Source organism: Gallus gallus, chromosome 5, assembly GCF_016699485.2.
Source record: "Gallus gallus isolate bGalGal1 chromosome 5, bGalGal1.mat.broiler.GRCg7b, whole genome shotgun sequence".
Classification (NCBI taxonomy): Eukaryota; Metazoa; Chordata; class Aves; order Galliformes; family Phasianidae; genus Gallus; species Gallus gallus.
This window is the reverse complement of record NC_052536.1, coordinates 28,977,120-28,996,523: the sequence shown is the minus strand read 5'-3', so window position 1 is coordinate 28,996,523 and position 19,404 is coordinate 28,977,120. Positions and strand designations below refer to the sequence as shown.

General features: G+C 44.6%; 2 protein-coding genes across 2 annotated transcripts in view; one reads left to right on the top strand and one right to left on the bottom strand.

Moving 5' to 3' along the window:
* The window catches only part of EIF2AK4 (eukaryotic translation initiation factor 2 alpha kinase 4), a 33,571-nt gene extending 29,623 nt beyond the window's left edge, over window positions 1-3,948 (top strand). The window contains 5 exon segments of the mRNA XM_004941720.5: window positions 442-539; window positions 1,160-1,228; window positions 1,793-1,837; window positions 2,938-3,062; window positions 3,515-3,948. Coding sequence (XP_004941777.1) covers window positions 442-539; window positions 1,160-1,228; window positions 1,793-1,837; window positions 2,938-3,062; window positions 3,515-3,569 — 392 coding nt within the window. The 3' untranslated portion in view covers window positions 3,570-3,948.
* Window positions 3,949-4,787: 839 nt separating this feature from the next.
* On the bottom strand, window positions 4,788-8,557 carry SRP14 (signal recognition particle 14). Its single transcript, NM_001006478.3, has 5 exons — window positions 8,477-8,557; window positions 8,149-8,221; window positions 7,240-7,352; window positions 6,003-6,035; window positions 4,788-5,682 (listed from the first exon to the last, which is right to left on the bottom strand). The coding sequence occupies exons 1-5, from the start codon at window positions 8,498-8,500 to the stop codon at window positions 5,593-5,595; spliced, it is 333 nt and encodes a 110-aa protein (NP_001006478.1). The 5' UTR covers window positions 8,501-8,557; the 3' UTR covers window positions 4,788-5,592.
* Window positions 8,558-19,404: the final 10,847 nt, after the last annotated feature.

Genomic DNA, 19,404 nt, shown 5'->3' with positions numbered 1-19,404 from the left:
CCAGCAGTGCATCTGCTCAGAAGCACTTCCCCCTACTCTCAAACACCTTTCAAAGTGATCTAAAGCAAACTTTCTCCTGCGTCTGTGCATTAAATAGTTTCTTCCATCTTGTAACAGCTTTCCTTGTTTGATACGACGCATACCAAGTTCTTTTCTAACTTCTCTAAGTCATTTGGAACTTTTTAGTCTTTTCAGGGAACTCTGACATAAAATATCAAATTTTTCTTCACACCAGCCAGCCTTTCTTAGTCGTAGGCATGCATTTTGAGAACTTACATGTATATTTCATCTCTAATCTACTTGACTTACTGTACTTTTTAGCAGCTTTTTGAATCCTACGCTACATGTTAAGCTTACTAATATTTGTGAGTTTTCTGTTTCTTGCTACTTTTTTTTCTATTATGAGAGAATATAAAGTAGAACTCTACATTTGCATTTTAGGTGCATTTGAGTCACACGGAACTCTCGTAGTGCCTAATGTCAGCGTTATAGCTCCTGAGAGGTTATCTGCCAGTGCCCGACGTCGCCAAGAAATTCAGGTACCCGCACGCCCAATGAGTAGTAAGAATCGAGCCTCTAAAACACAGTATTATTGTAATGCAGAAAGATTGCACGATGTGATGATACAGAGACAATCATCAGTTTGCTTATTTAGGGTTAGTGGCTTCCAGATCCTAGAGCACGGACGACAAGATTAATGCAACTATTTCTATAAAATGCTACCTTTGCAAAAGACTATTGGAGCTTGCTTTATATATACAAATACTTGATGTATATAAGCATTAAGAATGAGCCATACTTTGTGGCTTCCAGTCGTAGGTTCTCACCTAATGGCCAGAAAGGCAGTTTGTAGCTGCATATACCAGGCTTCACAACCTAATGTGCCGCCCAGCCTGCTTTAGTGCAATACCACTATTACCGAATCTTTATCATTACAGCAAGATTGTTCAGCCCCAGTCTCCTTCTTGTCTACTTATCAAGGTTTGTTGTGGGTGTTACTGAAAATTATATTGACGGTGAATTAATTTTAAATGCGTAGTTCTGCATTTTGTGCTAGAAGCAGCCTCTTCTTTTCTCATCATCTATCAAACAGAAAACAAATGTTCCCAACCTGGGTCACAAAAGCAGTATATTACTTTTGGCCATCTTTTGTTGGCAGGTGCAAACAAGACTGCAGACATTCGTTTCAGGCTTGCAACAGAAAACAAGCGAAATTGAGATTTTGGCAGTAAGTATTTGGGCAAAAGCTTGAATTAATTTCAAATCTGTAATTGAATTGGATGATGCAGTCTGGAACAAATTGCTACTACCAGCCTCACGTTAGAGACAGCAAATTAACCGAAGAAACTCTTGGCCATATTGTGCATCTTTAATGCTTGAGAATTATCTCAGATTGTATGTATTGGACAACTGTACGCACCAAAATGGAACAAGTACTTAGTTGTAAAGTCTTAAGCTGTACTTATCCTGTTGTGGTAATTTAATAACTTTTTCCTGCTAGATTTGTTCTTACAGTTAAACCAATCCAGCTGTTGTATATGGCTTTCAGACTTAAGTGTATGCATTTCAAGAAATGTACTTCCTATTTGCCTGTGCCTATTTGGAACATTCCATAATGGAATCTGTCATGAACAGTTCGCTTAAAATGCTTAAAGCCTTCATATATTCCTAGCACTGTCAGCATGAGGGCTTCTTTGGAATTGAAAAAGTGACTCCCCATAGTACAGCTAATCTCCAGTTGGCAAACTGATGATAGAAATGTTAAATATTTGATTTCTTTATATTTCTGCAGGTAGATCTGCCAAAAGAAACTCTGATACACTTCTTATTATTAGAGGTACGCAATTAAGTATTGTAGTTGAAACTCTAATGGAAGTATAGGTTATAAATTTTGTTCTTAACAAAGATGAACGTACAGTTTACCTGTTGTAATATTTCTCTTTTGAGGAGTTTGAATTAGGCTTTGAGACTCGAAAGCAATTTTCTACCCAGAGAGCTTAACTGAGGCTAGAAAAACCTTTTTGGGAAACGCCCAGGTTCCACAAAACCCCACTAGGAGATCCTAATCCAAAGCTCTGGATTTTTCCCAGAAGTTATCTGAAATCCAAACTTACTGTGCATTTTCCAAAACAAGTAAGTTTTAAATTGCAGTTTCAGCAAAGATGTTTCTTTCTTGAAACTGTTAATGAAGGAGGACCCAAAACACAGAGGCAATTGATATGAGTACAGTAGCCAAAGCATCTCTTCTTAGTGAAGCCAAGAAAAACAGAAGATGTACAAGTATTATATCGGCTCCTTTAACAATTCAGAAGCTACTTGATTAGGAAAAAAAAATGCTGTAGACAAAGCTCTTTCTCTTCACTGAGAGCAGTGGCTTTGAAGTCAGTTCTTAATACAGTTGGAGACCTCTCCATCTTCCCCCAAAAATACGAATGACACCCTGCCTGTAAATGGATGTACATCTCGTACTCCTTTTAACACCTTCCATAACGCTGCCCTGCTCTGAAGCAGTCAGACTTCTGTGGAACATAAGAACATTTCAAAAATACCTATTTCATCCAGTCTTCCAAAACGTGGACATAGTTTATCATCTCTCTGTTCAAAAAAGAGAACAGGCACATGATCAGCTTCTATCATTCAATTTTCACTGCACTTATGCTAAAGCTCTCATATTCCATCCAGCACTGCTAAGAGGATAGAGCCTCTTTGATTGCTGAACTGTTTGAAGAAAGCGATCACTGAAAAGCCTCTTCTTAACACCTTCTCATAAATAATAAAGGCAAGCTGCACGTGTTTGCATGAATTGCATTTAAATGCTTTTAATGCCCTGTTTGATTGAAGAGAATTGACATGATGCTTTTCAGAAGACTGAACCCTACCAAGAGAAGTACTTCCTTCACTACGGAATACTACAATTCCTTGTCATTTTCTCCTTAGTTTGATGGAGCCAGACATGCCTTTGATGCTACTGTGAGACAACTGATGTCACGATGGCCAAAACAAAGATGTTCATATTTGCAAGCAATTTGTGATGAAATTTACAGTATCAAAATGGAAAAGAGGTAAATCTAGGTTCTTATAGGTACATAAAATATCCATTGATTTCTGCATTTCAGCTTCATCTACTAAGCTGCTCTTCATTTGTTCTCCCCTTTCCCTCTCCTTGAGTACAACAAAGAAATATTCAGGAAGTATGCCTGTTTTTTGAGTGCTATTTTTGGCTAACATGAAACAAAATTGAGGGTTAACATCATCTCATCCTCACTTCTGGTAATCTAAGTTCTACATTTCATAAACCTTTTCAGGAAATTCTGAACTGCACTCATTTATTTATTTTGCTTTCCTCAAACAACTGAATAGTAAATACAAATACATTCAAGTGTGCTTCTACTACTGTATCGTGACCCTCCTTCCTTGTGGGTGGGGCTTTGCAAATTTGAGTTCCTCCTGTTCTGAGAGAATACAACTGGAATCTGACAAATTCTAAAACAACTATTTTTTTTTTCCTTTGCAGGGTTCCCGTGCTCATCCTGTACAGTTACCGAGATGAATGCAAGGTTTTGTTTTAGTGCATAAAGCATCTTTTATGGGATGCTCTTACTAACAGACAGTAGTGTTTTCCACAAAGGAATTTCATTTGTAATATAAGCTGTAAATCTGTTCCAAAAAAATGGAAGTGTTTTATAGGTATTTAAGAAGCAGCCTGACTACAGCCAGAGATATGTATTACTGTGTAATTCTTGCCCCCTTACAATGGAAATTAGCAGCTATGTAAGTGTAAAATGATTTACTTAAATACAGTTTAGAATGTCATTTATGTCCATCTGCAACAGTACTGAAATGAGAATCTCAGTTCAAGGATTAGAGAATATGTATGATCTTCCACTGTAAATGAGTTTTGAAGAACTTTTGGGTAATAAAAGGTTTGGCTACTGAGCCTTTTTGAAATATGTATTACAAAGTTTTGTCTTTTTTTTTAATTCATCTTAAATCTCTCTATACAATAGTAGAAGATATCAGCTGAATTGTGCAAGCCTGGCTGCCTACGTCCATCCTGCCCCCACACTTTCCCATTCAAAACAAACAGCTGCTATGATAATTGAACCCTATACAGAAAATCTTATTTTAAACCTTAAGGTCCTGAAAATAAGACTTCAGAGAAACCTGACATGCTTAGAAGCATAACAGAAGTTTTGAACTAGCAAACTTCAGCTTAGAACCCAGGTGAAGAAAGCCTCTGAAGACACAATGATTAAAAGAATCTTAATTTCTTTCTTGAAGATACAGCTTCCCAGTCAGTGCTTTTTAGAATTACTAGTGTATGTATTTAAGCTGTAATACCAACACATCAGGAAAAATAAGCTAAATAAATGTAAAGATGAGTAACAGCAACCTTAGTTGCTGTATATAATGCATTATATGTCACACCAATCTCGATGTACCAGAGTGAATATGCAAAAAAGCAATCTATTTCTGGACATATACTGGTATTTAACCTCCTTCTGTTTAAGCAGCTTGTTCCTGCATCTCTCTAACAACTGTCCTCAGCATTGCAGTCTCAGTGCATTAAGAAATACCTACCTACTTCTGACATTTTCTTGTAGTGACAAGGAGGGTGAAATTACAACATGTAAAGAGGTAACTTCAATGACAAACCAGCCCAAAAACCTCCAAGAACTGTGAGGTTACAATGGAAACATACAGAAAGTAACTCTGGCAGTACTGGTCCTAAAGTTACAGATAAGGGGATCATTCCTAGCCATTCACCAGACAAGTCACATCAGTCATTACAATTAAATCCATTTCTCATTGTGTTTAATAGGAACAAGTAAGTATTCATCTTTTACATGTGCTCACATGAAGGAGTTACTTTACGATGTGAAAATGGGGAAATCCAGATCCCTGAATACGTTGAAGGATGAAGCCTTAACAAACAAACACTCAGGTGACACAAGCATTCTGAAGCTATGTCTGAAGGAACCATGATGCAGCATCCTGCCCTCCCCACCCCAAGCCAGGCTCAGCACAGCTGGGTCAGCATGGAGTAAAGGCACAGCTGCTAAGCTCTGTGCGAGCTCAACATGTTCTGGTTGCCTTACAGACACCTGCACTGCATCATGTAAACAAGTCCCTCAAAATAAGACGAACGGGAAAGCTGCTGTTCCTGGTAATACGTTGGCACCCACTTTCCCTGGTACTACTGCAGCTTATCTATAAAACCGGGCACGTGTCACCAAGACTCCTGTTTCCAGCCTCACTTTGCTCATGGTGCCGCACATTACTCTTCACCCTGTGTTATTCCCCAGACGGGTTTTACACTGCCCACTTGTATAATACAAAACATACAGCAGTATAAGTACAAAACTAGTTGGCAGACGAGTGTAAAGCTATTTTGGTAAAATCTTGTAAATACTCCTGCCATACAACAATCCACAGAAAGCACCTTCTGCCTTCAATTTAAACAAAAGTACTGATCACATCCCAGTATCCTGCTGGAAAAGAAAAGCCAAAGACAAGTGGTAACTCAAAAAGAAATGGACTTTGCTTTGAGCAAGGGTCAAGTCTATTACAGTGATGGTAGGGCACTGTCCATCACTGTGTTGCTTTACTCTTCTTGTTTTTGCTTTTCTTGTCCTTTTTCTTCAAGCCATCCATGTTAGCTCTCAGCAAATTAGAATATGCCTGAAACAACAATCAGAACCATTAAAAGAACAGATGCTTAAAGTATACCCTAGTTTACATATTGTTATGGACATGTATCTTCATTTTCTCAGTTACAGACAGCCTTCCTCTACTACCGTGGGAAACTATTGTTTCTAAACCAACATAGACAGTTAGATAAAACACAACTGGATTGTTGTACATGGCTGTATGTGTGCAGTCCGAGATTAACCTGAATGTCAGTTCAGTGCTGAACCAACCTGGTCCCAGCTCTCCATTTCTAATACTGACTACTCCCCCATACCTATAAAAAGGGAAAATAAAAAGCTTACAAAACTTACCATCTGGAATTTATTTACTTCCTTTGAGCTCACCTACAAAAGTAATACCAGAGGTTAACCAAGAGAACACTGACTTCTATTACAAACTATCAGTGCACATTCACACACCAGTAGCTATTTCTTTAGCAACAGCTGGATCAACTCATGACAATTGTCACGTATACGTACATATATACATAGGCTGTACTGCCATGTCATAATGCTTCACTGACTTCGAAAACTGAAAACACTCCTAATTAGATTAAGGCAATCCCCTGAAGGCTCTCCTTCCCAAATCCATGTGTTTTCAAATGGGAAGGAGGTGAAGAAATATTCTAATAAAGAATATTTGCTTTCACTATTCACTGTGAGGCCATACCTTAACTGTATGTTGGAACACAAATCCTGGAATGAAATGCTATAGCCCAGATTCTCTCAACTATTTCTGAAAGTAATGTTTTTCCTTGGATTACATCACAGAGGAAATCTAAAATCAGCTAAAGCCTTTCCCAATCTCTTATTCAAAATAAACACATAAGGTTCCCAACTTCAAAAGTTAACATTCCCTGAAATACAAGAAGTTCTGCAAATGGGGGGGGAGGGGGTAATTTAAACAAAAAACAAACAACAACAACAAAAAAAAAACAACTAGGCATGCTAACTGAGATTAAGGCTTCAAGTGTCTGCCCCATACCACATATTCTTGACAAGATACAAAAATCCTTTTCCTATTATTTCAGTCAGAGAACATTCTACTGTTGCCCGGTTGCTTCAGTAACGCCAGGTCTACCTTCACTAATTCCATCAAGCTCTATAAGAAGCTGCCTCCGTCACCTGAGGTTGACTGTAGGACCTTTCTCCCTGGAGTCATGGCATTTGTCCTCGTCCTGCAGGTTCCATCACTGCCCTGGGGCCTTCTGCCCACACCATCCTTACCTCCCTAGAAGCAGTTTCCCCTCTCCCTCCCTCAACACCCAAGGTTGTGGAAAACAGGCAGTCCCTTCCTGCTTGCCCAGCAATAACACTTTGAAGCAAAATCTAGTATAGAAAGTACAACTAAACAATTGTCCTATCCGTAAAAATAAGCATAAGTGTAACATTTTGGCATCCCAATGTCAGCTGTGCCTTCAGCTACTTCTGTGTAGAACAAAGGCGGCAGTTCTCTTGAAATCCGCATAAGGCAGCTTCACTTAAATATGGGAGTGTTGCATAAAAGCCAAGTAGGGCTGCTGATCATTCTAACAGAGCTGTCACTCACCACTGTGCTGATTTTCTTCTTTCCATCAGTTGCTCTTAGAAGACACTTATTGTCTGCTGGCTCAAAACTTTCTACATGGCCTTTGCGTGGAACTGGCTTTGTTCGACCATCATCTGTATTGGAAGATAGAGAACGTTTATTCATATTTCACTAAAATCACGGGATGCCTCCTGACCTGAGATGCTAAAAATTGCCAACGAGATCAGTAAAACACCTTGGAATTTAGGGCAGCCTGAAATGAATCAAAATCGTTCAGATCCCTCCCTCTGCAACTGCAGAAGGTTCTGTCACATAAACTGGCTCTGTCTGAAAAGTAAGCCAAGAAAAATACCTAAACTCTCACACAGACATGCTGTACGAACTGTTTGTTTCAGCACACCATGCTTCGGACGTGATTCAAACTACGGCCCTGGGCACCTACTGCGGAACCTTCCCAGCCGGGGAGGAAGCTCAGAGCACAGCCGGCCCACCCCTTCACGGTGGGAGCAGGGCCCAGTCGAGCCGCCCACACCTCGTCCCGCCGAACTCCAAGGTCTCCGGCACTGGAGGACCCACCGCAGCCCTGAGGAGGTCACTCCAACCACTGATTTTTCTCACAGCACGGCATTTTCCTGTCACATCCAATTGGAGCTCACCAATAACTATTGAGCAACCCAAGAAACGTTAAGAACGTTTTAATTCTCCGTTTTCAGAAACCTAAGAGCTTCCAATTAGCGTTTAACAACCAGAAAGCCCCCACGTTGCCTGCAGCTCGAAATACAGCCGCAGGTAACAGCACCGTCCCAGGGCGACGCGCCGCTCTCGCCAGACGCTCTGACGGACACCCGGATCTTCTAAAGCACGCACCAGCGACACGAGCGCTGATATAAAAGAACACCTCTTCGCGCCGCCGCCACGCTTAATACTTACATTTCTTCAGCGTTATGAAAACGCTCCCCGAAGTCCGGCACTTCTGGAAGAGTCTCGTCAGCTCTGTCAGGAACTGCAACACAAGCACAGCACACCGCCTGGCTGCGGCCGCGCCCACCCGGACCCGTGGCATCCCGCCGCCGGCCCGCTCGCCCGGCGCCACACACGCAGCCCCGAGGCGGGGGCCGGGCCTGGCGCACCCCGGGGTCTCACCCGGCCTCCTCCCGCCACGGCCGGCACGAGGACACCTCACGCGGCCGACGACCGACCGAAGTCGCGAGTGCCGGGCCCCGAAGCCCCGGCCGTGCCGCACGCCGCGCGGCCCCACCTGCTCGCTCTCCAGCAGCACCATCGCCCCGCTCCGCTCCACGCCGCGCAGCCGGGCCGGAAGCGCCGCGCTCGTTCGCTCACGCACGCGCGCAGGAGCGCATGCGCGGCGCGAGGCGGAGCCGCGCGCGCACCACCCCGCCCTCCCGCCTCAGGAGCGACAGAGCGGGCCCGGCGTCTCGCGCAGGTGGGGCGGGGCCGGCGACGACCGCCCCGCGAGGCCCCGCCCCGCCGAGGGGAGCGCCACGTCAGCCCCGCGCTGCCGCCGCCACGCCCCGGCACGGCCCACGCGGCGGTGCGACGGGCGGGGCTCGGGCTGCCCGCGTCTCGGCCTCCTCGCGTGGCGCTGCCGGGGCGGGCCGTGCTAACGGCCGGCCCTGGGGGGAAAGGTGCGGGTTGGGACAACGGCGGGCAGCAGCCCCCGGCAGCGCGTGGTGTCGGGCCTCGCCGTGCTCTTCCCGTAGAAAGGCGGTTTGTTGTCCCCCCCACGGACGCAGATGTGGAGGGCATTCCCTGCAGACAGATAGAAAGGAGATGCGCGGGCGGCTGCTCGCCCCGGCAGCGGGCGCCGATCCCCGGAGCCGGCAGTGCCGCGGGGAGGGCCGGCGTGCCTCCTCGCGTGGTCGGCCCCGGGGGGTTGTTACGCAGTGCATTAAATAGATAACAAACGAGCAATGCGGAACCAGAGTCCCGTCCCCAAAACGTCCGCTCTGGTGTTGGCGGTCACTCGCTGTCTTCTTGCAGACCAACCGCGAGGCAGCAGAGGGCGCTGTGATCGCGCACAGCCCGCCTTGCGCAGCAGCCCGTCACGGCGCGCGGCACCGCCGCTGCCGCCCGTTCGGTGTCTCCGTTCTCATGGCGGCCGAGCGAGTGCGCGCGTCCGGCGCCGCCGTTCCCTCACCGTGAATGTGCTTTTGCCTCGTCGTGTTTTTCCACTTGCAACACCTGAGAAGGGAAGGCTTCAGATACACAAATTCACCTGGCTCTACCTCATAGCATAGAAGTCTTCTAAGCACTAAAGTGAGGAGCCTGCAGTCCGCATCCCCAGCGAGCCGAGGCGGCCGCTGCAAGGAGTCGCGGCTGGGATGCGCTGCGTCCGGCACTGCCCGGGTGGGGAGCGGGCGCAACAAGCGCCTCGTTGGTGAGGTCGTTGTCGGGGTTTGATTTTCAGGAGAGACCCGAATGGAAAGGAAAACAAATGGAAAAACTAAAGCAAATTGCAACGTGCTCCTCCTTGGAAACTACCATGGCCACAGAAACCAGAAGGCAAAAGAAATGCACTTCCACTCACGCTTGCCAAAAGCAGAAGAAGGGTGGTCTTGAAGCACGGGGACTACAGCCCTCATCTGAGTGCTGACCCCTCAGCGCACCACTGAGTTCCTGGGCGGTCTCCTCACTTTCCTGTACCGCAGCTCCTCTCTCCTGAGGGAAGATGCGTGTTTACTCTCTATACTTCTTATGCAACAAAAACATTTGGTGTTGTGGGGTGAGCACAGTTTGCCTCCATTCTGCATGAAAATCTCAACCCGCTATTGGGAGCTGCCATAATTGTTCCCATTTTAACCCAGCTATCCAGGCAGCAGTAGCAGTGCAGCTACCGTATCCGGGGCTGTGCAGTTCTTTGCAGGAATTTGTAATGCCAAAGGCTCTGACAGCAGTGTATGCTGGGAGAAGGGAGGAAGGGAAAACCACTGTGAAGAAGCGCTTCTCTGCAGACAGACACTGCCAATTCAGGAAGGAGAGTATTTCAGAGCAGAGGAGCAAAAAGAAGAAACCACAAGTGGAGGGAGCGCAGGTTCCAGACAAAGGGAATACACCTGGAAAGTGGGGACAGCAGTTCAGAATTCATTGAAGACTAACGTGTGTTTCCAGCATGCGACTTTATGCATTTAAAACACGAGAAAGGTTTAGGAATGCACGGTTTTTGGAAGGCCCTTGTCTCGTGATGTACCAAGTTATGCGGGGGGGGGGGAGAGAAAACAACCTGAGAAATTTCCACCCAGCGTTCTGATTGTTCAGTTCCTCTTAGCATTGCTCGGTGCCTGTAAAATGCAGATTACGGGCAGAGGAACTCTACCATCTCCTGTTCTCCACACAAGCACTCACGGATGTTCACATACTGTAGCTATCGTTGCTATGCAAGTGGGACAGAATTCGGCTTGCTCACAGCTCCTGTCTGTTCACAAGGTACTGGGATGGCTTTTGTACAAATGGAAAGGCCTTTCCTCTTAATGGGGGATTTACTGTTACGGTATAGAACTCGAGAGACTTGTATAAAGTTTACATTTTTCAAATGTATTGTTTTATCAGCAATTTTTGTCTGCAAACCTTTGAGTCTCACTGCTAATAAAAGCAGCAATTCCACTGAATTGCTGAATTTGTTTCCAGAAGAAATGCAACAGAGGTTTTTGGGGGTTTTTGTTGGGTGGGTTTTTTTTGTGAGCTTATCTTCCTGATGGCGAAGCTATTTTTCAAGCCAGAATGTCACAATTTAATTAGGGGAGAAGCCTTCATCACAACTTGCAAACAAGGTGAAAATGGAATATTTTTAGCGATTCTTTTCCAAAAAAGAGATGGAACGGGGAATGCTGACGCTGCTTTAATTGTGCCAAAGGCTGCCAGCACTCGGAGGGAATAAGCTATTCAGCTGGTGAAAAGTGCTGAACAAACACTGGAGGAGCTAAAGGGATACTCCCAATCACGATACACTTGCTTTCCACTTTATCTCCTGCCCCAGCGTAATTCCTTCTCCCTCGCCCTCTGCCCTCAGGAAAAAAATAAATAAATAAATAAAAGAGAGAAAACGGGTTGGATTAAACAGTAGCAAGAGGAATGGCTGGATCCTGAGAGTTGGCAGGGGCATTAGTATTTTGTAACCCGATCTGTCATGTGACTGGAGCCAGGCAATAAAAATAAGCTTCTACCAGCCCTCCTGTTTGCTCAACTTTATTATATGGTGTCAGTAGAGATCGGCTTTTTTTTCTTTCTTTCTTTTTTGGCAAAAAATTAGCAAATGAAGCCACCTGAATCATTAAATCCTGAAGGAAATCTGGCAGGGAACCGGAGGAGGTTGCTGCTGTGCTTCCAAGTTTTCCTGGAAGCAAGCTTGTGCTGAAAAGAAGCAGAGGTGAGACCTTCTCCTCTGCTAAGTGTGCTGGGAGGGGCAGGAAGAGGAAAAACAGGATTATCAAAAGTAAATTGCATTCTTGATCAACTTTATTAGAAGTTGGCAAAGACCTATTTGAAAGAACTAGAAAAGGCTACCTCTCGTTAGGGGCTGTCGCACACACAACTTCAGCTGCCACACACTGCAGTGAGGAGAAATGTAATAACATACGGTAAATTACCGTTTGCTCAGCACACTGCTCAAGATGAGTTAATAACAGATAATGACCCGCAATTCACAAGTGGATCATTTTGGTAATTCACTTTGATGTGTAAGTTTAAGCATGCCATGTCCAAGTATAACCATGCACAGGAAAAAGAATCAGCGTTACAGCAAAACCCCAGTAATACACACACACTGTCCTTGCAAGTCTATCATTAGCGCTGTAAAAACAAAGGTGCGCACCTCGGTGCCCTCCTAGCTTCGCCAGATCCGAGATTAATGGATAAAGGAAAAGCTCTCTACAGCCAAAATTTAACAGCAGCTGCTTGGGCAGAAAGACAGTTAACCCTGAGATAGCTACCAGAATGTCCTCCAGTTGCGTGCTGGGGAAATAAAGCATAATTCTAATGAGCACAGTGAGCAGTTGTTCTTTTCTCTAGTGCTAGGTTGATTGCTGACACAGCAATTAGCAGGTTACCTAAGTACAGGTGAATGTCTGCCCCCAAATCTGCTCTTAACCTCCTTTATAAGTGGGAAAAGTAAAGGACATGCAGAGGGGCAATGACCAGAGAGCTACTGAACACAATATGTGTACATTAAGTGGTATTATTTGCATGATCAGCTAATAATAGTAATAATGAAAATGAGGTTCTGAATCATAGAATCATAGAATCGCTAAGGTTGGAAAAGACCCACAGGATCATCCAGTCCAACCATTCACCCATCACCAATGGTTCTCATTAAACCATGTCCCTCAACACAATGTATTGTGAATGTGTTATAGATTCAGGAAGAGAACTAAAGAAGACATTTTGATGGCTCTTTCAGGGAGCAGGACATGCCACCACGAAGCTCCTGAGGCAGAGAGAAGGTCAGCTTCCAGGGAGAAGCTCTCCATAAGAACCAGGAGGTCTTCCGTCATGTCTTAGGAACGAGTTCGTGTGCCATGAGCTGTATCCTAGACATTGCTATTTGTCTTCGTGAGTTCCTCCTGTTTTATTTAATATTATTCCATAGCATTGTTTTCAGAGAATTCAACTTACTTTCATCGTGTAGCAGCAATGTTAACTGCGATTTATTTTTTGCGAGAGAGACCAAGAAATAGAACAGAGTTTCTTGAAACTCTAATGCATCACATTATTATGGTAGTGAAAACTGATAGTTTTCAGGGAGCAGGGCTGGGGAGGTGTGAGTGGACCTGTGCTGGAGGCCATGCCTGTGAGGCGTGCAGCCCGGCCACAGCTCTCCCCTGTAGGCTGCAAAGAACCGCTGTGCTGTGCCATGCCTCACACCAAAGGGTTACACAGCCTCAGGTGGAGGCTGCACGTCTGAGAGCACTGTGCCACGTGGCTCAGCCATCCCACAGTAGTGACCCAACAGTGACATCCCTCTGGAGTCCAGGCAGATGGGACACTTGTGTAAAGCAAGCCAAAATGACCAGGATGTGGTCCCACACTTGCCACACATTTTCCACGGTCAACATTATAATAACATGGCAGCTATACCTCATTTATTTAATACTCTTAAAGCAAGCATATTTTCAGTACTTAGGGATGTGAGTTTCACCGTGCACCTCAGTTAGATTTTTTTGAATATTACTGGAATACTCTAGCAGCTACTGAAATGGCAGACCCAGGCCTACGTTTGAACCAGGAGGAAGTTTTGCATGAGGTTCAAACACATCCCATGCACACACTTTGAGGTATGGACTTTCACACAAGAAACTCAAAGACTTTCTGAAAATAAGCCACCAAATTCATCTCTCTTGCAGTCTCACTGACGTCAGTACAGTCATAGTGAGATACGGGAGGTCAGAATTTGGTAGCTGTTAGCATAACTTCTCTCTTTGGAGCTGTAAACAATAAACCACAATTTTATTAGGGTTAAAACTTTGCTATTATCTTTAAATGAGTTTCATGATATGACTTTGAAATCTGGTTTCTGCGGATCTTTGTAAGTCATCTGTGAACTCCAGCAAGTTGTTTGTAGTGCAGGAGGAGGTCTGTACAATATGAATGCACCTTCTGGGTGCTCTAGAAATGATATTTACCAAACAGCTCGTCTCCCCAGAAGAGAGAAGGTATATAATCATCACTTCATTTTGTATGGCAGATTTTTAAGCAGACATCGAATGTCTGGTTAAGAGCTGTGCAAAGCATCAGGGAGGTAATTAAGCTGGAGCTCAAGAGTAATGAGGTGACAGAGATTGTGTTGAGCATCATTTCTTTCACGTTGATGTGTCCTACTTTAAGAAACACAGAAATGCAGTTGTGAAAAATTTCCACCAGACGGTCCCCGTGAGGTTATGGGATATTTTTTTCTATGTACACATTTAAGAGACAGGTTGAAGAATATCACACTATGTTGAAAGGCAAGGCAAGGCAAGGCAAGGCAAAGAGAAAAAAAAAGAAAAAGCAGTCAACGTGTATATGGGAATTTTAGGTCAACAGAAGGTCACTAAGGAGGATGACATTGTCCTTGATATCAGAGAGCACGAGGGAATGAATCATTATAAACGGAAACACAAGGTCCTTGCTGTCCTCCACCTTCACTCTCCTCAAAAGGACAGGCCTCCAAGCAGCATATTTCTCTTGACGCTGTGGGGTGTTGCTTTCTCAGGAAGAAGAGGGTCACCTACGAACTCACCAGCACCATTTCCTGTCTCTGCTGAGGCTGCCTAAAGAAACGAGACCTGGCTGGACTTCTAAGGTTTAGAGATCACAACACAAACTGCCGTGCCTGTAAAACACTGTTTTCTTCACAGCCTGAGTGAGAATGCCTGACACGAGAGCTACACAGCACAACAAAGGGACAATCAAGTTAGCTACCAGATGAGTGAGGTGACAGAGATTGGCTGAGACACTATCACTCTCATTTCCATAAGCCCTCATGTTGGATAAACAGAGACAGTTTTGACTGTCATAACGAGATACTTCCAGTGTGACTCCCTTCTTTTAAGACCTGCCAAGTTTACCTGTTTATTCAAGTTTTACTTGTATTTTTCATCTTCCCTAATGCTCCTGCAAATATCCAGATACTTTCTAGGAACAGTGTGGTGGGGAGGCCGCTCCAGCAGCTAGCAGCTGGGCTGCACTCCCTGGGTCAGAGGCTGGAGGCAGCAGTTTCCTGTTTTGCTGGTATTCAATGCCATTTAACAATAGGGGGAAAGAAAAAAAACTGCAGGACCTAAGCATAGCAAAGCTGTTTTCTTCATGAGCTGTCTGCCTGTTCCCTGCTCTGCCACAGGCTCACCCCCACCTGGTGGGCCTGCCTGGCCAGAGGAAAGGAGGCAACAGGGAAAAGAGGCAGAGGCACTGGATCTTAAGGGAGTGAGCACTGGAAGGCAATTCTGCCATACAAGCAGCCTGGACAGCTTGCCAGCTGGTCTGAAATAGCAGACTGAATATTGCTAGTTTTTGTCCTTCCTCCTGCCTCCCATGAGAGAGAAAATGCGATCCACATGCAGCACTTCTGGAACATCACTGTCAGCAAGAGTCACTCATGCCTTCTTACAACACTCAAAGTGTATTGTCCTTCCTAGTAGATGGTTTTAATTCTGTCTTGAGATAACGATTTTCAGTAGTGGTCCATTCATTTGAGTAGGAACTGCTCTAACAGAGATCCTTCACTCTGCCTCTCTCAGTGCCATCCTTCTCTAATAGTCTGCTCAGTGCCAAATCCCTAATCCACTTTTATCAGTTCGCAACATTCCTTTGCTCTCCTGCTCTCCTCCTCCTATCTCCATTCTTAGGCAGTATCCCTTGCTACCATGCTGGAGCTTGGCTCTCGTGATCCCTGTCAATACCCAAATCTTACCTCACTTAGTGGCCTTATTTCTCACAAGGATCTCCTTAGATTAAGGGTTGCAGGGTGTAGCTCTGTAAAGTGGATTAAAGTAAGCATTGTAACTACAACTGGAGTTACTCAAAAACAGGAAACACAGGTATGAAAACAGTAATTTGAGTTTGTTGCTATCCCTTCCCCTTTATTTCAGCATCTCCCTGTTTTCATGAATACATGTTGTCTTCAGACACACACTGAGCGGCAGACCGGAGCCCCAGGGAGATTAGAAGTAGTAGGCTCTTTGTTAGCACTCAGGCTATAGAAATACCAAGTGAGTCATCCCTGCTTGCAGTAGCAGGTAGCCCAGCCATCACCAGTCACATATTCTTAAATGCAACCCTGCCAAGGAAATTCTCAGAAGGAATGCAGGTATTGTAAAAGCAATCCCTTTGTTATTGCCCACAGCCTTAAAAACCTGTGACAAGTCCTACAGCTTTCAAAGCTCAGGAGTGGCATTGTTTGATGATATGGCATTCAGGTAGTGCAGTAGGTTTACAGAACGGTGTGCCAAAAACCTCCACATCAGAGGATTTTTTTTTCTTTTCCTTTTTCTCTTTTCCTTTTAATTTTTTTTTTTTTTAAGTTTGATTTTCATTTTTTGTTTTCCCAGAAAAAAAATCGATTGGGTTACAATACCAGCAAAGAGTAGGAACATTTCCAGGATTCCTACTCTTTGCTGGTATTGTAACCCAATCGATTTTTTTTGGTTTTTTTGTTTCGTTTTGTGGGGTTTTGCATAGGCCTCAGTCAGTGAGACATACTAATGTAGGAAGTCTACCATGCTTAAACCTTACAATGACCAAACAGTATTTTATCATCACCTGAACATAAGATCTAGAATTCCATTGGAGGAAAAATGCTCTCAGTCCTTGTGGGGAACATTACAAAGATAAAGTCTATTCCAAAATCCTCGCTTCATCTGTGCTAAAGTTTTACCTAGCACTGTTTTGTATTCAAGGTATGCTTTCCTCTAACCTTCATCTTTTTCTTCTTCATTTTTTCTAGGCAAGATGGAAGAGTATCATTAGAACAAGTCTCTCAGAAGGCAGCCATTGCCTGTCATTTGTGTTTGTGTGTCCTTACGTATGGTGTGCTTCCTGGAAGCATCCCGTAGTGCTTTTGAGGGAGGATCAAGAGTAGTGAGCAATGCAAGGGCATGGCAGCAGCTACACATGGAGCTGTCCTTGCTGTCCTGAATACTGTGTTGAGCCAGTGCTGTTAGGACAAGTTAGTTACCTGGCTAAAGGAAGATAATCAAGATAATCAAGATAGAGAACAGCATCATTATTTCTCAAGATATCAGTTGCTATTTCAGGTGCCTGTTGCTCTTGCCCAACCAGTTTGGTTGTTACTGGTGTATTAGTCATCTGACCACATTTAACATCAATCTTTCACTCCTCATTATGCACTCAACTACAAGCTGTAGTATAGGTTTCTCCTTCATGTAATTACAATATATAACTCATTGCTATCTATTGTGTCTAGAGCTCAGATTTCAGAAACAAATTAATTAATTGCACTTTCTGCACTTCTAGGCCAAGATAAGATTCTTCTGCTACTTTTCAGTAAAAGGCTTAGCTTTTTCCCTAGCATGAACTGTTTGCCATAATAAGGATCCTGTCATCCTCTTCATTTAGAGGCAAGTAACAGGCATTTTATCTTCTCAGGGTGCCTGATTATCAGTATTATACAGTTATTTTTTGGCAGAGCAGTTCTGGCAGCAAATAGCTGCTTCAATGTGAAAGCAATTAGCAGTTCTGCACCAGGCATGCAGCAGTGGCAAGGCAGCCTCCCAGTGCACGCTGTAGCTGGGGCCGCGGGACATGGGCCTCTCCAGAAGTCAAGTGCTTCTCCATTCGCTGTGGCGACAGGCATAGTATTTCATGCCTGTCAGTGGCATGTTTGTTGAAGCACTGGACATGAATCCAGTGACAACTGTTTTGCTGGATGATAAACGTCAGGGTGGCCTTTGGACTGTCCAAACGCAAGAGTCTAGAGAAAACTAGCATTTTTGTGTATCTGTAAATAAGGACTTCCTCGCTCTGCAGATGACCAGACTCCAAAGGGGGCTTCCCCAAAATCTTGCTTCTTGAGGATGGAGAGTGTGATCCTCCTAGAGATGTGGCTGCAGCACAGGACAAGAGTTGGCTGTCACATGCTCAGGCTACAGGAGGCAGCTTCAGACAGGCACCAGAGAGAAGGTGCTTTTACCACCCAGCTGAACAAGGTGCTCCTCCCATGAATGATCTGATCACGTTCACCCTTTTATTTTGCTCTTATCCCACATACAATTTTTTTTGAGGATTGTTTAAATTTCTTTTTGCCTTCCATTTCTTTGCCTTCCTTTCCCCTCTCCCTTTCCTCCTCATCATTCACTTCTCTGTTCCTAATTGCTGTTCTTCACTATCCCTTTTGTCACGTGTGCCTGGCTGTCACCCAGGAGGATTTCACCATGTGAAGCAGCAGTTTCTCTGACACTCGGGCCCGAGTTGTGGTGTGACTGCCAGCTTTGGGAGAGTCCTTCTGCTATTCAAGACAGAATTGTTCTTGCACCGGAGGAACCTGAGAAGAAACAGCCATTGCTGGTGGGAGAGCTGTTGTGCTATTTCTGTTAGTGTGCAGTCAGTCAGGGATATTGTGGGAGTGAGGCACACCTCTATAAAACAATGGTTGCTTTCCCAAAACACTCACAGTTTAAGTGATGACAGCATTCTTTCATAAACCAAACACGCTTAAAATCTCTAGTGAAAGCTGACAGAGAGTGAGTTGGGGAAGTCCCACTGCACGCGGAATGAAAGTCCCATCTCTCCGGGTGAGAAAGAAGACGTGTATTACTTTCTCTCCTTTACTCCACTGTTTTGCTGCTGATTGGAAGCTGCTGGACAAAACCAAGATTTCAGGGAAGGCACAGACTGCAGCTTGTTCTCAGCTGATCCTGTTGCAGGGAGCAAGTTCCTGGCTATTCACGAGCAGTAAAAATAAACAGTCTGGAGAAGGCAGGGAGGAGGGAGGGAGACTGGAGGGTACTGAGGAAAGAGTAGGAGCTACAGCAGCTGGTGTTTTCTTTGCTGGTTCTTTTCAGAGGATTTAGGCAGGTTGGAGATGTAAGTGATTAATGTTGAATGATAGCACCTTGCCCCCCTCCTCTTTTTGGAAGGAACACAAGTCTTTATGCGTATCGCTGTTCCCTCAGCTTTAACCTTTCCAAGATTTACACACTCCATCCACTCTGGTGCAGTGCTGTGGGGCTGACAGCACATCTGGGTGTATTAACTGTACACTCTGTGGTTTTTACAAATGCCTAGGGTTTGTTCTAAATGTTTTGAAAGGCTGCTCTCAAAGCCCTGAAACTTCCCCCTTGGAGCTGACCAGACAGTGTACTGCTACACAAACTGCAGATGGGTGGTTTTTCTAGCTGCTTCTTCTGTGCCAACCCTTTTGCAGTAAATGGCATAACTAGAAACTGCTGAACTCCAGTAAAACTTTCCTCCATGATGGCTCCTGGATTGCCCCAGGACAAAGCACATTTGGGATGGAGGGACAAGTACCAGAAATCTTTTTCTGTCCTTCTTCATATGTATGTCAGCTGTTTGGCCAGGTACATCCAGTTATCCTGCCCCTGGCTCTGCTCGAGGGCAGTGGCATCACAGCATGCTCCTGTGCTGTCTGAATCAGAAGCCTGCTTTGATCTTGCCTTTCTGGCACTGGAGAAAAACACACAGCGGTTATTGACAGGCAAGGCAGATCTGTAGCTTCTA

Bases quoted from the DNA above. Each gene is read 5' to 3' on its own strand.
- SRP14 (NM_001006478.3), bottom strand. From the start codon at position 8,500: ATGGTGCTGCTGGAGAGCGAGCAG. The intron at 7,353-8,148 runs GTAAGTATTAAG...CTTCCAATACAG, and splicing joins TTTCATAACGCTGAAGAAAT to ATGATGGTCGAACAAAGCCA. The intron at 6,036-7,239 runs GTGAGTGACAGC...TTACTTTTGTAG, and splicing joins AGAAGAAAATCAGCACAGTG to GTGAGCTCAAAGGAAGTAAA.